This window comes from Ailuropoda melanoleuca, chromosome 12, assembly GCF_002007445.2.
Source record: "Ailuropoda melanoleuca isolate Jingjing chromosome 12, ASM200744v2, whole genome shotgun sequence".
Lineage (NCBI taxonomy): Eukaryota > Metazoa > Chordata > Mammalia > Carnivora > Ursidae > Ailuropoda > Ailuropoda melanoleuca.
Window position 1 is genome coordinate 8,180,052 of NC_048229.1, and position 14,256 is coordinate 8,194,307.

Sequence of the window (14,256 nt, forward strand, 5' to 3'; positions counted from 1 at the left end):
CACCAGGAGAAACTGAAGAAGACCACGAAGGAGGCAGATATGTATGAGAACAACTACAAGGAAATCAGCAAGACCTTAGAGTATCTCAAGAACTCGGTGGAGAAGCTGTTTAAAAAGATTAACTGTGATGCCACCACAATTCTGGGGCACTTAGGGGAGATGGGGAAAATCACCAACGACAACCTTCCACAGTACTTTGGTGAGTCAAGCTGGGGCCCGTTGGACCACTAGGAACCATTTCCAGAGCTTTCTATGAGCAGGCACGAGGACTTGCGCTTTGGGTGGCAGTGAGCCTGGTGGTGAAGCATGTGGGCACTAATGCCGGCCTGTCTGGGTTCAAATCCTGGTTCTACTCTTACTAGCTGTGTGCCATTGGACAACTTTCTGAACCTCTCCGTGCTTTCGTTTTTCTCGTCTAAAAAAATATGAGGAGTAAACCCAATACTTCATAAGGCTGTTGGGAAGAATAAATAAAATTTAATTTTAGTAAAACTATATGAGCATATCAATAGAGACAGAAGAAGCATGGCAAATTCAGCATCTATTCATGATAAAGACTCTTGACAAACTAGAACTGGAAGGAAATTTCTTAACCTTGAAGGTGTCTACAATACACCTATAGTTAGGGGCGCCTTGGTGGCTCAGGCGGTTAAGTGTCTGCCTTCAGCTAAGGTCATGAGCCCAGGGTTTTAGGACCGAGCCCCACATAGGGCTCCATGCTCAGCAGGAGTCAGCTATCTCCTCTCCCTCTGCCCCTCCCTTCTGCTTGTGCTCTCTCTGTCTCTAAACAAACAAACAAACCAAAAAAACCCCAAAAAACCCAACCTCAACCAACCAAACAAACAAAAAAACCCTACAGCTAACCTCACCCTTAAGGGTGACAAACTGAATGTTTTCCCTCTAAGATCAGGAGCAAGGCAAGAATGTCTGCTTTCACTGCTCCTATTCAATATCATACTAGTGGTCCTAAGCAATGCAATAAGGCAAGAAAAAGAAACAAAAAGCATACAGATTGGAAAGGAAGAAATTAAGTGCCCAGAGCAGTGCCTGGCACATAGCAAATGCCTATGAACTAGAATACACATTTCTAGCCATAGGCCTGAGCTCAGGATAGAGAAGGAGGGATACCCCTCCACAGATCATGACAGTTTGGAATGAACAGCTTACACTGCTCTTAGAATAACATCTCCAGTGCTTGATACAGTCTGTGTTTGGGAGTTTCCTATGATGCCCCCTCCTGCCCGGTTCAGTGATTTGCTAGGAGAGCTCACAGACTCAGCATATGGTGGTACTCGTGGCTATGATTTGTTACAGCAAAAGGATAAAAAGCAACATCAGCAAAAGGGCCTGGGGTGAAGTCTGGAGGAAGCCAGGACCAAGCTTCCAAGGGTCCTCTCCCAGTGGGGTCACACAGGATGTGCTTAATTCCCCCAGCATTGAGTTGTGACAATGTCAACCAGGGAAGCTTACTAGAGAGACTGTGCCAAGGGTGTGGAAAAAAACAGGTGTTTAGTGGAAACATATTTTGTATACCTAGTTTAGGCACACTGAGCTGCTATTATCAGTTAATGATGATAGGAACCTTCCTGAAACCCACGGTCCCTGATGCCAGCCTGAGGCTAACCTGGGAAGCAGGCCCTTCAAAGGATAGTGGTCAGGACTGCTGTGTTAACTCTTTCCTGCCCACAGCCTATCAGGTTCTGCACAGCCTGGCCCCTGCTTCCATTTCTCAACTCCTCTCACCCTGCTGTCAGTCCTTGCTTACCACCTCAAGTCACTCTCCAGTGTAGTCTTGGAACCGTCGCCTCAACACATTCTCACCTCAGGGCCTTTGCACAAGCTGTTCCTGGAGTCCTTGTCCCAGTTCTTCCTCATTCTCAGATCTCAGTTTAAATGTCCTTTCTCTAGCAACACTTCCCTCCACTGTCCCACCTGAAGCTGGTCTCCCCTCCCCACACGCTATCATTCCCTCTCATGGCAGCCCCTTTATGTAGCAGTCACCCAGTTTGTCTCCATGTACAGTGGCTCTCACTCTCTGAATCTATGAGGTTTTCGAGATCTGATAGCAAGTTTCAGATGCAAATATTTTTGGTTCCCGATTTTCAGAAAGAATAGCCACAGTATAGGTAGTATAAGGTTTATTTAACACATTGTATCCAAATCCAGTAGTTACCGAATCTAGATAATGAGCCTCTGGATAGCAAGGGATATGTCTCCTTGTTGAATTTGTCTTTCTCTCCATCTTCCTCACATAAACTGAAGCTTGTGAGCTTCATCAGGTCAGGGACTGCGTCCTTATTGTTACTGTTACAGTCATTTTGTTTTTCCTCCATGCATCTGGAACATACAGCCCTGCACCTGGCATAGCAGGCATCCGGTAATCATTTGTTGAGTAAGTGAATGAACACAAGACTCTGACTGCACGGGGCTGTAAAACACAGAGGAAGGGCAGGTCCCCCAGAGTAGGCAAAGAAACGTTCCTGCAGGGAACGGAGCCCTGATCCAAGTCTTAAAACACCAGCAGGCATTATTCAGGGAGGAGTGTAGGGAAAGGCATTCGAGACAGAAGGAACAGCATGAGCAAAGGCGTGAAAACCTGAGAAAGAGAGTGCACAGGGGAAAAATCAGCAGTTTAAGGGGCTGCCCAGGGCTCCCAGTTTTTGGTGTAACCCAGTGTTTCTCAACCTCCTTTTCATTATTTTTGCCTCCTGAGGAGTCTTTTTAGACATTCTTTTCCTAATTTTCATCCTCAGGCAATTTTAACTCTCTTTATACACTATATGGTTGTTTATGTTCTGTGTGTATATCTGTTATAAAGTCAGGGTGGGTTTTCTTGGGTTTGTTTGGTTTTTTCGGGTTTTTTTTTTTTTTTTTTTTTTTTTTTTTTTGCCTCTCAACAACCAAATTTTGCCCTCTTGGGGTGATACTGCCCCCTGGAGAATGCATGGTATAACCCACGAGAAAAACCTCATCCTGTTCCTTCCCTTCCTCTCCAGCAGGGGACGTCACTCCGAATCCCCACATCACCCAACCCCCAACCAGGTCTCTCCGCTGCCATCTTGGGTCTGATCAATTTTTTTTTTTTTTTTTTACAGCCATCATTGAGAAGAAGACCAACGACCTGCTGCTGCTGGAGTCCTACAAGCGGATGCTGGAGATGGAATGGGCAGAGACCGAGACCCCACCGCCCTTCATCAACCCTTTCTGGGGCGGTTCCGCCCTCCTCAAGCCTGCAGAACCCATCAAGGTCATCCCCCCAGTGTTCGGGCCTGACCCCTTTAGTGACAAGTTGGATGAAGGTGAGTTCTCATCCTCCCGCGACCTGTGCAGGTTGCTAGGAGACCTGTAGAGCCTCAGTTTCCCTTTATGAGACTCGTGGGCGCATGCATTCCATTGGGTTCCACTGTGGCTGTGGCCCTTGACTTGTTTCGTAGGGGGGATGCTTTTCCCTACAGTGCAATGAAGATCCCGGAGTTTAGTGATCCTGGGTATATATTTTTTAAATCACTACTTTGTGACCATTTAAAATGAACCTTTAAATGTCCCCAGTTAACAAACTGGAAAACTGTAGGTACACAAGATTCCCTGATCCCATCTGTCACCCTCACCCTATGCCCCTGAGTCTTACTCCACCCATGACCACCTTGGCCCCCCCCCCAACCATGTCCCCCACCTCATGGCTGAAGGAGCGGCAGCTTGGCTAATGACAGAAGCCAGATGCCTAACTGTGGCCCCTGCGACCCCAATGTGGACCTTCCCTCCTTTCCGGGGCACAAGCTCATGACACTCCCCTCACTGTGGGAAGCAGCTCTTCTCTCTGGAGGTGGGGAGAAAACTGGCCCCACCTGGGTTTTGGAGGACAGAGTGGCCACACGTGTGGCGAGGCTGAGACGTGAATACACCTGTTAAGCCCATAGTCTTGCCTGTGCAAACTGGTCCTTCAAGAAACATTTGTTCAGGGGTCCAAGATGAAAGTAGGACGATGTTCACTGCAGGCCCGAACTGGAAGTGACTGAAATGCCCACCCATTAGAAACTGGTTATGGGAATTACAGTTCACCCATCCATGCAATAATAATACTTTGCAGACACGGAAAAGAATGCAATGGGACAATGTGAACTCTTTCTCACACACACAGGGTATATAAATTATGTATATAATTGTAATATATATGGATTGTAGAAATATACATATATATTTTTTCAGTAGCTCTCAACCAGGGGTGATCTACCCCTCAGGGGACTTTTGGCAATGTCTGGAGATATTTTTGGTTGTTACAACTGGGAGGTCAGGGGTGCTGTTGGCGTCTAGGGGCCAGGGATGTTGTTAAAAATCCTACAGTGTCCAAGACAGCCCTTGACAACCCTGATGTGTAATAGGGGAAGAGATATATGTAATGAGAGAGTGAGAGAGAGAGAGAGAGAGAGAGAGAGAGGATGGAGGAGGGGGGTAGGGAGGGTAGTTGAGAGGGAGGGAAGGAGTAAAGTATCTCGATTATGCATGTATAAACAAAGGAGTTATAGCCTGACTTACAGTGGGTACTGGTGGTGATTTATAGAGAACTTTGCATTTCTAACAGTTCTGTATTGTTTAAATTTTACAATAATCTTGGGCAACTTTAGTAATCAGAGAAAACTGGATTTAAAAAAAACAAAACCTGTCCCACTTCTCTAGGCAACACTTCACGTGTGCAGGTGTGTCAAAGGTGAAGGGAGGAGACTGGGGGAAGAGTGCCAACACACACACACCTCTTGTTTGATTTAGTCAAGGCAGCTGAAACTTAGCAGGAGTAAGAGCTTGGTCTGGCGAAGCCACCTTAGCACCTCTTCCCTTGGCCCTTTGCATTCCTAAAAGGAGGAGGGCAGGGCCCAGCTGTTGGTAATGCTGCCCTCACAAGGTCAGGAACTTGCAGATGATGCCCTCACTTCTGCTCAAGGGAATGTTGGTAATCATTGGGTTCTCTTAGCGCTAGTCTCTGTGGCCCCTATGTGTGAATTCAAAGAGGCACCCCCTCTGGACAGATTAATTGAGAAAAGGGGTCCCTTCTGTGTGGACATGTTTTGGCAATCAAATGGGGGTTGGATTTCAGCCCATTTATTCACCTGTCTCCACCAGATGACTGTGCAGTCTACATCCTGAACGACTGCGCATGGTGGCCCTGTTTCTTTGACATTAAACTAAACTCACCTTCACATCCTCTTGGGAGAAAAAATAATTATTGTCTGGGCATCCCTGTGCGGTACATCTCTACTGATGCTCTTCCTCCCTGAGCCTCAAGAATGCTCACACTCCACTCCCAGCATGATGGAGGAACCCCAAACTAGGTTTGGACATCCTTGCCTTGAGGATCCATGAATGGGGCAGAGAGGCACCGTCCCTGGAAAGGAGGCTGCCTATGCCCACCCCATGCTGGGTTTGATTTCCAAGCCCCTCACACAAGTCCTGTCTTTGACACAGTGGAGCAGCCCCTGGACCACAGCAGCCTTCGGCAGCTGGTGCTCAGCAGCTACACTGCACGAGAGTTTCGAAGCAGGGACATACACTCAGACAGCCTACCAGAAAGGGGGGATGATCTGAGGCTCAAGAAGAAGTTAGCGGTCTGACGTGGATGGGGCTACGTTTGTACCTTAACCAGAGAGAATAAATGTTTTGTTCTGTAACCCCAGTGCCTCCTCACACTTATTACAAAGAGACTAGACTAGGGTTCTGGGAGCCACTCTGGGATGGGGTAGAGGAATTAGGACAGAAGAGCTGAGACAGGAGGCAAGAGTTGTATGAGGTCACCATGGCTCCTCAGAACCCCCTGTGATCGTGACCAGAACAAATAACTAGTACTTCTGAAATTAGAAATTAACCTCTTATAGTAAATGGATGTGATTTTTTGCCAAATGAGCCATATTCTTAGAATGAATGTGAGACCTGTTCCTCTTCATTTCTCATGGGAGAAATTTTCATGTGCTGTCCAAGCACATCAATGGGAGAAACATTCCAATGGCATCCTAAAGGAAAGGATGTCATGAAAGCTAGGCTCTACGGATGCTTGAGCTCTTTGAAGAAAAGGGCTGTAGTCCTCTAGTTAACATTCCAGTAAATTGTGGTCCTTGATAGAAATAGTTCTGAGTGGCTGTAAAGGTCTATCTCAAATAAAGAGTTACTAGGATTCAATAATAATGACAACAGGGACATCACTAGCTCATACTCTGCCTTCATGGGAACTAGCAAAGGATCTTCCTTATTCAAGGGATTTTTGTCAGAGAAACACCATGAACAAATATACAACGTCCTGTTTATTTCAACACAGCTTCTAGATGGATTTCCATCTGCAGGATGTGTGGCCACAAGGTATCTATATGCCACTGAGGCTGCAAAGAAGATAAAGGTGGGTAATGAGGCAGCCACACAGCTTAACAGGCCAGTAGGAGGGATGGCAGCATTACCGGGCAAAGTGAGAGGAGGGCAGAGACCACCTCCCCACCAAAGACAAGCCCAGGGTTGGGTGGTGAGCCCCTCTAGTCCTTTTCTTCCCCGTGCGTGATGATGTGCACCAGGTTCTTATAGTCCAAGTGGCCAGTCACATCAGGGGGGAAGGCGGCGAACATCTGCTCAATCTGCAATGAACCAGCAACATGTGCTGAGCATGACAGGAGGGGAAGTGAGAGGGACCACTGTGTGTGGGCTGGGTCCCTGTGCAGAGGCACAGGCAGCAGGGCTATGGTGTATGTGGAGACACGACACTCGGGTCCCCCTCCAGGAAGGCCTTGTCATCCAGCTGCTGCAGAAAGCTGCCAGGCCCAAGGTCATGGCCTTTCTGGGGTAGCCCACAGCCCAACTGATCAGTGTGGGGCCCAACTTGGGGCTTCTTAGAAGGTTATTCTAGCTCCAGGGCTCCCTGGGAGGTGGGGGGCAGCCAAGACCCTCTTTGGGCCTGAACTGAGGTTCCACATCTCCCTCCGTGCCTCCCTGGTTCCTGCCCTTCCTTGCTCTGCTGCAGGTGCTGACCCCATGGGCCACCCTATGGGATGTTCCTGGGTACCCAGCCTGTAGCAGGTAAAGCAGGAATTGCATATGTGTAAGTTGTGTATGGGAGCAAGGGGGGCCTGTGGCTAAAAGCAGACACACAACCCATCTACAGGGGCGGCAACTAGGCAGAGCCAGCCGAATGCGGCCACGTGGGCTAGGAGGCCAGACTTTTTGGAGGAAACGAGAAACCTAGATTTTTTTTTTTTCAACATGCAGTTTCCACATTTACAAAGTATTGACTAGTTATTTTAAAAAATACATATTGGCCAATAATAGCTAATACTTACATTGTCCTTACCACACGCTTCAACACTTTGTGTATGTTAACTTGTTTAACCCTCACAGCGTACTACCAGGAAAGTTTTATTACCATCCCCACTTTACAGATGAGGAAACTGAGGCACAGTGAGGTTAAAGAGCTTGTCCCAAGTCACCAAGCTAGTAGGAGGTGAAGGCAGGCTCTTTTAATTGCTGGAGTTTTAGGGGAAAATCTAAATACAATTTTTAGTGAAATGTGACACTTGATGGCATCAGGCCTGAGAAGGGGCTATTTTAAATATTTCATTAATAATGTCGACAGGACTGTTGTTTATTGATACAGGACTTTGGGCAAATTAGCAGAAGTGCCTTTTTTTTCCAGGCACATTACTGCCACCTGCCAGAAAAAGTCATATATACAGCTTTAAAAAAATAATAAAATTACAACAGGACACTTTACTACCATCTGCTGGAAAACAGTTGCAACAACTAGATATTCTACAATATTATTGTATGAGTACAGCATCCAGAAGAATTGCGCAGTGCAGAAACTACATGACAGTATGTGGCACCCTGCAAGCCACCCTCACTCCATCAGGAAATGGTGCTCTAACCAGGGGTCCATGCACTGTGAGGAAGGTAGACCTAGAGTCAGACAGAATCTAGGTTTGAATCCAGGCCCCGGAATTAAGCATTGGTGGTGTCCTTTCAGGCAAGTGACTAACTTCCCTGGGCCTCAGTTTCCTCACCTATAAAATGACAGTAATACTAGTCCCTACCTCATAGGTGGTTGAGAGAATGAAATGAGTTAGAGGGCTCAGTAGCAGGTTCTCTGTCAGTGTGGGGCCAGGGGTGTTTTAGGAAAGAGGGTCACACAGGAGCTGGGGTGCAGTGTGTGTCCAAGGGGCCATTACCTCCTCTTTGGAGAATCTCTCCGCTTGCGTGGTCAGCATGTCCCGAACACTGCCGAGAAAGAACAGCAGGTGTTGGCACCGGGAGTGTGTATGCGAAGCAGGGAACTCCCCTGTCCTCCCCCACACATCCCACTCACTAATCAGCCTTGAGCACTCCTTTGCCTTCGGGGTCAAACACTTTGAATGCGTTGAGAATGGTTTCCTCTGGGTCTGCCCCTGAAAGAGAAAACAGGGTTGCATCATGCCATGGGTGGCTGGGAACCCATGGTACCCCAGGAGGCAGGGCCCAACTCTCTCCAAAGATGGAGGGGCCAGAGCCAGGCTGTTTGCTTGGAGGAAAGGCTCTGCTTCCTCTGAGCACTGAACTTGGTATTTGGAAAGAGTGGGCTGAGAATCCAGTCATTTCTGAGCACACCCAAGCTCAAACATAGATCTAGATTTAGAAAGACTGGGATGTGTATCCTGACTCCAGCATTTGCTAGCTGTGTGGCCATAGACAAGTGGCTTTCCATCTCTGAGCCTTAGACCAGGGATAAGAATAGAACTTACCTCCTAGGTGCTAAATGAGGTAACGCATCCGAAGTGCAGAGGATGAGGTCTGGCTCAGGGTAAGCCTTCGAGCAATGGGAACTGCCGCTTTTTATTTTATTTTATTTTTTCCCCCAGTGCCAACAACCCTTGTCTGCCCTCCCGGTGCTTTCATTCATGCCCAAAGATGAAGACATGTAAAGATACACACACACACACACACGTGCACAAATGCAGACACACATACACAAATACACACGTATGGACCTACACATGAACTTACCCTTAAGTTTCTCCCCAAACATCTGTAGGAACACAGTAAAGTTAATTGGACCTGGAGCTTCCTTGAGCATTTCGTCAATTTCCTCATTTTTCACATTCACACGCCCTAGGGCAGGAAACACACAGTCAGCCACTGCCCGCCCCCCCTCCCCAGGGAGGGGCAGAAACAGCTGTCAGGACCCTGGCATTTGCCCTCGTAATTCCACTTAAGGGAATCTAGTCTAGGGACAATTAGAAATGGAGTTGAGGGCGGGCCCAGATTCACTGGAAAAGATGTTCTCCACAGTGTTATTTATAATAGCCAGGCAGCTGGAAACAATTCAAACATCTAATGGGGGAGGGACTAGCTATTTTTATAATAGTGCCTTCAGAACCTGGAACATTTTAAACAGATTTTTAAACTTTTTGCTTAAATGGGAAATGCTCATGTTATAAGTTATCTCTCTCAGTTGGAGGTGGAAGAGACAGATCAGAATCTCCTGAGGGAACTTTTTCAGATTATACCTGCTGTAACCCACACAGCCTCGGAGATTCTGATTTACCTATGCTAGCCTCTGCCATAAGCCCATATCGCACCTTTGTGTAAATTTTTTAAAGCCACTGCTTCTTAAGAAAATTTAAGTTTTAAATATAAAAATCTACAGTGGCTACAGACATGAATAGTAATCTATAGAATGGTATAGTGCACAACCTGCGCAGCTGTTCATGGTGGCCCTGAGTTCTGGGAGTGGAAGTGGAGGGGGTGAGTTGTGGTGGCAGTTTGGACACACGTATTTTGAAAAGCTCCATACACTTGTGTTCACACTATTGAGATGTTAGATTTAAAAAGGTGAATCCAAAATAGAATGATTCCAATCTTAAAACAACCACCACAACAAAAAACCCACAAAAAACCCAGATGTACCTAGAAAAGTCTTAAAGGCTGAAATGTTACAGTGGAATGTGACCTAATGTTTAAGTTTTCTTTATACTTTTATGAATTTTGTGAATTTTCTATTGTGGGCTGGCATTGCATTCAAAATCACGGAAAAAAGTTTTTAAAAGAAAAATGAAAGATATGTGAAGACACTTTAAGCCAAAACACTTAGCTATCTTCCGACGTTTGTCTTAAAGTCCAACCATGATTGAGCCGTTTCTTTGAAAAATGACAAGCTCTTGACCTTTTCAGTGGTCATACCTTCCACCCCTCAGGAAGGTGGGATAAGGAGACCCTCCTGCAGGTCTAGCGGGGGAGGGGGGCATACCAAGAGCAGCAAAGGTGTCCCTCAAATCATTCTTGTCGATGAAGCCATCCCTGTTCTGGTCCATGATGGTGAAGGCCTGTGGAAGGGGGCATTTGGCTGGTCAGCCCAGGAGAAGTTGGGTGGAGGAGCCCAAGAGATTGGGCTATGGACTAGGGAAAATGGGATTCTGGGACTCAGGGATTCAGGGAGCACTGAAGGACATGAGATCAAGAGTCAAAAATTGGAAATTGGACGTTCCTCAAAATGTTATGCTTAGAGTTACCATGGGATCCAGCAATTCCATTGCTAGGCATCTACCCAAGAGAGTTGAAAACATCTGTGCCCACGGAATCCTGTGCCTGAGGGCCCATAGCAGCTTTATTTACAATAGCCCCAACCTGGAAACCGCCCACATGTCCATCAACTGATGGATGGATCCACCAAATGTGGTCTTGCCACGTAATGGGCTATTACTGAGCAAGAAGAAGGAAGGAGATCCTGACACCAGCTACAACATGGATGAGCCCTGACCCAGGACACTGAGTGAAAGAAGCTAGGGCAAAAGGCCACATGGTGTATGATGCATTTCTACAAAATCCCCAGAACAGGCAAATCCATGGGGACAGAAAATAGATGGGCGGTGGCCAGAGGCTGGGGAAGGAAGGGAACGAACGGGGAATGACTGCTAATGGCTATGCGGTTTCTTTCTGGGGTGAGGAAAATGTTTGGAAGTTAGTGGTGATGCCTGCACAACTCCGTGACTTCAGTAAATAACCACCGAATTGCACGTGTAGCTTACAAAGGTGCATTTAGGGTTGTGTGACTTACATCTCAAGAAGTTTTTATTTAAAAAAATCAAGTTAATACGTGGGGTCTCATCTCCCCTGCTACCACCAAAGGAAGCCCAGTTATCTATAAAATGGGGCGGGTACTCTTTCCCGGGTAGCTCCCATGAAGGCTCCCAAGAGCTTTGTAAATGCCCAGGTCATTGCACAGATGACTTATTATCGCCACGTTTTTTTGAGTTCTTTGCAGCTGGTTCCTGAAGGCATTTGCACCCCCTTCCCCATGCCCCCAGCAGCTGATCTCATTCCAGGGATTGGGACAGAGTGAGGGGGAAGGGGCAGCGGCGTCTTCTCCCAGCAAGGTGACAATTTCAAGTTCAGATACGAATATTTCGTCCTGGGAATTCTTTCCCTGGTGGCCTATGGGACACAGCATTCCTGTGATCTCAACATTAGTGAGGACAAAAAAGTGTAAGTGATCGCGTCCCACTTGGAAGCCCCAAATGGTTTCCCCTTTGATACAGAGCACACCGGCCTCTGCAGCATGTTTTCCTCTAAAGGCCCAGGTGGGAGTGTGGATGATTCAGTGTGAGCCATCACGACTGCTGGAAAATTAATTCAGAGTCTATCCTTCTAAGCCTGCGGGCAGTGGCTTAATTTGGCCTAATTGGTACTTAGGTTTACTTAATAAGGCGCACTCCCATAGAATGCGATGGGGTTTCCACCTGGCTAGTATTCAACAATGGAGGACTATATAATTTAAAATCTAAGAGATATTCTTTCTCGTCTCCGTTTGGCAGAAATAATATTTTAGGCTATTAATATCCAATGTTGATGGAGATATAGGGGGAAAAGGCACTTTTTCCTTTTGAGGCTGATTAGTACAGAGTTTTTGGAGGGCCAGAAGTCCTGGTTTTTAGTTCCTTTTTCAAAGCGCCTTTGACCCAGCAGTTTTGCTTTTAGGAATTTGCCCCAAGGAAACAAGCAAAGATGTGTTATTCATAATCATAGAACAGTCTAAACAAAGGTAACCTCCAACCATAGGGAGTGGTTTCAATGAACGATAGAAAAAGTTGATGAGGAATTGCTCAAAGAAAAATAGCAAAATAGTTTAAAATAGTTTAAAAGTATATACACGTAATGCAAAAATGACTTGAAGGATGGATATCAGAATGTTAACGGATTATCTCTGGGTGGTAGAATTGTAGGTTGTTTTTCTGTTCTTCTTTGTGCTTTTCTGAATTCCCCCCCCCCAAACATTTTCAACAAGAAATGTGCTTTACTTTGATGATCAGCAAAAAAAATTAGAAATAATTTCTTTAAGTGGTTCACGCACACGTTGAGACTGGATCTGGGGTTATTTGGAGGATAAAAACATCTAGCCCAGAGGTCCCTGCAGGGAATGTGGACGGAGGGAGCGTTCTCTCTAACAGGTGGGAATCTCCATCTGGGCGGATGGTTCAACAGCTGCACCCACCTCCTTAAATTCCTGGATCTGGGTCTGTTCAAACATAGAGAACACGTTGGAATTGGCGCCTTCTGCTCTCTTCTTGGCTTTCTTCGGTGCCTGGAGGGGCGGGGGGGGAGCATCGATGAAAAGAGTCAGAAGCTGGGAGTTAGAGAACTAGGTCAGGTTGTCCCGTCTCTGAGTGAGCCTCAGCTGCTCATCTGTGAAATGGGGGCATGAAGCCCACACTCATCTCCAAACAGTGACACCGGAGGGGTCAGAGGGAAACAGAGTAGCGTGTCTCAAAAGCATGCTGGTTCTGGTGGATCGTCAGAGATCTTGGGTCTTGCAGCACCTCCTTTGCAAACTAGGGGAGGTGGAGATGCGTCTCTGGGGAAGGAGGCAACACTTTGAGATCAGCCCCAGCAGGATCCAGCCGCCTCTGTTTCAATGCATTTCACAAAATTTCAGTAATGCACAGAAAGAGAATTGATTGCGGGTGGCGGGGGGGACGTCAGGCTCACTAAACCATGAGGAATACCCTTACAAAATGATACTTTTTCAGGGTGTTAAAACCCACTCTTCCCCCTCCCCAATTCTCCTTTGATCCAGATGGCAGTGAAATCTCTCTAAATGTGCCGTCCTTGCATAGGCAAACAGTGCAGAGAAGAGCAAGTTAACCTTTGTCCCGACCCCACTTCTCTCTGACTTGAAACAGAGCAAACGCTTGAACACCGTACATACATGATTTCATTTAATCCCCCAGTCAAGTAGATGCTGTCTTTTTTTTTTTTGTAAAGATTTTATTTATTTATTTGAGAGAGAGACCAAGATAGAGCATGAATGGGGAAGAGAGGGAGAAGCAGGCTCTCCACTGAGCAGGGAGCCCTACGCGGGGCTGTATCCAAGGACCCCAGGATCATGACTTGAGCCGAAGGCAGACGCTGAACCGACTGAGCCACTCAGGAGCCCCACAGTAGATGCTGTTACTACCATAGCCATTTTACTGGAGAGTCAGCCTGGGCTCAGAGAGGTTGGGTCACTTGCCCAAGGTCACACAGTCACAGAAAGACAGAACCGGAGTTACACTTGGGCAGTCTGACTCCAGAGTCTGTGCCCCTAATTCTTCCCCCAGACTGGCCCTGATTTGGTGGCTTCCCGCCTTGGGAGGGGGACGCCTAACCAAACAACACAGAGAGAAAGGTTTTAAATTTGCAAGTTCAAAAGGTGAAAACAAAAAGATTCTTTTCCCCAGCTGCCTGAACAAGAGAAAAGAATTACAATTTGATCCTTAAAAGCGTTCAATCCCATTTTGCAAGCCCTGGGAGTTATTGATTCCTCGAGAGGTCAGTAGACAAGCCATAAAAAAGCCAACTCTCTTATTTTGTTTTTGCGAGTCCCTGGGAGCTGCTGTTATTTGTGGCTTATCGGGGCATTGATTGGGGTTCCTCTGTGCACACACAGCAAGCACGGCTTTTTTCACCAGGGTCTGGGGCCCTCAAAAGCCACCTTTTCCCCCCTCCCCTCTGGTCCTCTGCTTGTAGGTGCTGTTTCCTTTCCCTCTTCCCCCCCTCCGCGGCATCACACCTCACGGAGCCCTCGCTACTCACCATGGTGGAAAGGACACAGCACTGCTTCCCCAGAAGAATCCCTCAGGCTGCCCCGCTCTCCTCTCCTCGGCTGGGGAACAATAAATACTTCCTCCCTATGTTTAAAAATAACCCCATGACCACTTTTGGCAGTCATAGGTGAGGCAGACACCACCTAAGGCCCCCCCACCCCATGCCGTTCTTCTGAAG

At 47.0% G+C, this 14,256-nt stretch overlaps 2 protein-coding genes across 6 annotated transcripts in view; one reads left to right on the top strand and one right to left on the bottom strand.

Moving 5' to 3' along the window:
- Positions 1-14,256, top strand: part of CCDC63 (coiled-coil domain containing 63) — a 61,169-nt gene that overhangs the window by 28,059 nt on the left and 18,854 nt on the right. For 2 of the 5 annotated variants that reach the window (XM_019800423.2, XM_019800417.2), the window contains exon 10: positions 3,096-3,299. In XM_019800423.2, coding sequence (XP_019655982.1) covers positions 3,096-3,299 — 204 coding nt within the window. Of the gene's footprint in view, positions 1-6; positions 200-3,095; positions 3,300-5,457; positions 5,631-14,256 lie in introns of those variants that run through there. The other 3 variants (XM_011225878.3, XM_019800410.2, XM_019800414.2) reach the window with 3 other exon arrangements.
- MYL2 (myosin light chain 2) lies at positions 6,269-14,174 on the bottom strand. Its single transcript, XM_019800430.1, has 7 exons — positions 14,068-14,174; positions 12,488-12,577; positions 10,247-10,322; positions 9,004-9,108; positions 8,330-8,408; positions 8,193-8,241; positions 6,269-6,608 (listed from the first exon to the last, which is right to left on the bottom strand). The coding sequence occupies exons 1-7, from the start codon at positions 14,068-14,070 to the stop codon at positions 6,510-6,512; spliced, it is 501 nt and encodes a 166-aa protein (XP_019655989.1). The 5' UTR covers positions 14,071-14,174; the 3' UTR covers positions 6,269-6,509.

Excerpts from the sequence above, each read along its gene's own strand:
- MYL2 (XM_019800430.1), bottom strand. Across the intron at positions 10,323-12,487 it reads AGATCCAGGAATTTAAGGAG|GCCTTCACCATCATGGACCA; the intron begins GTGGGTGCAGCT and ends CCCCTTCCACAG. Across the intron at positions 8,409-9,003 it reads GTTTGGGGAGAAACTTAAGG|GGGCAGACCCAGAGGAAACC; the intron begins GTAAGTTCATGT and ends TTTCTCTTTCAG.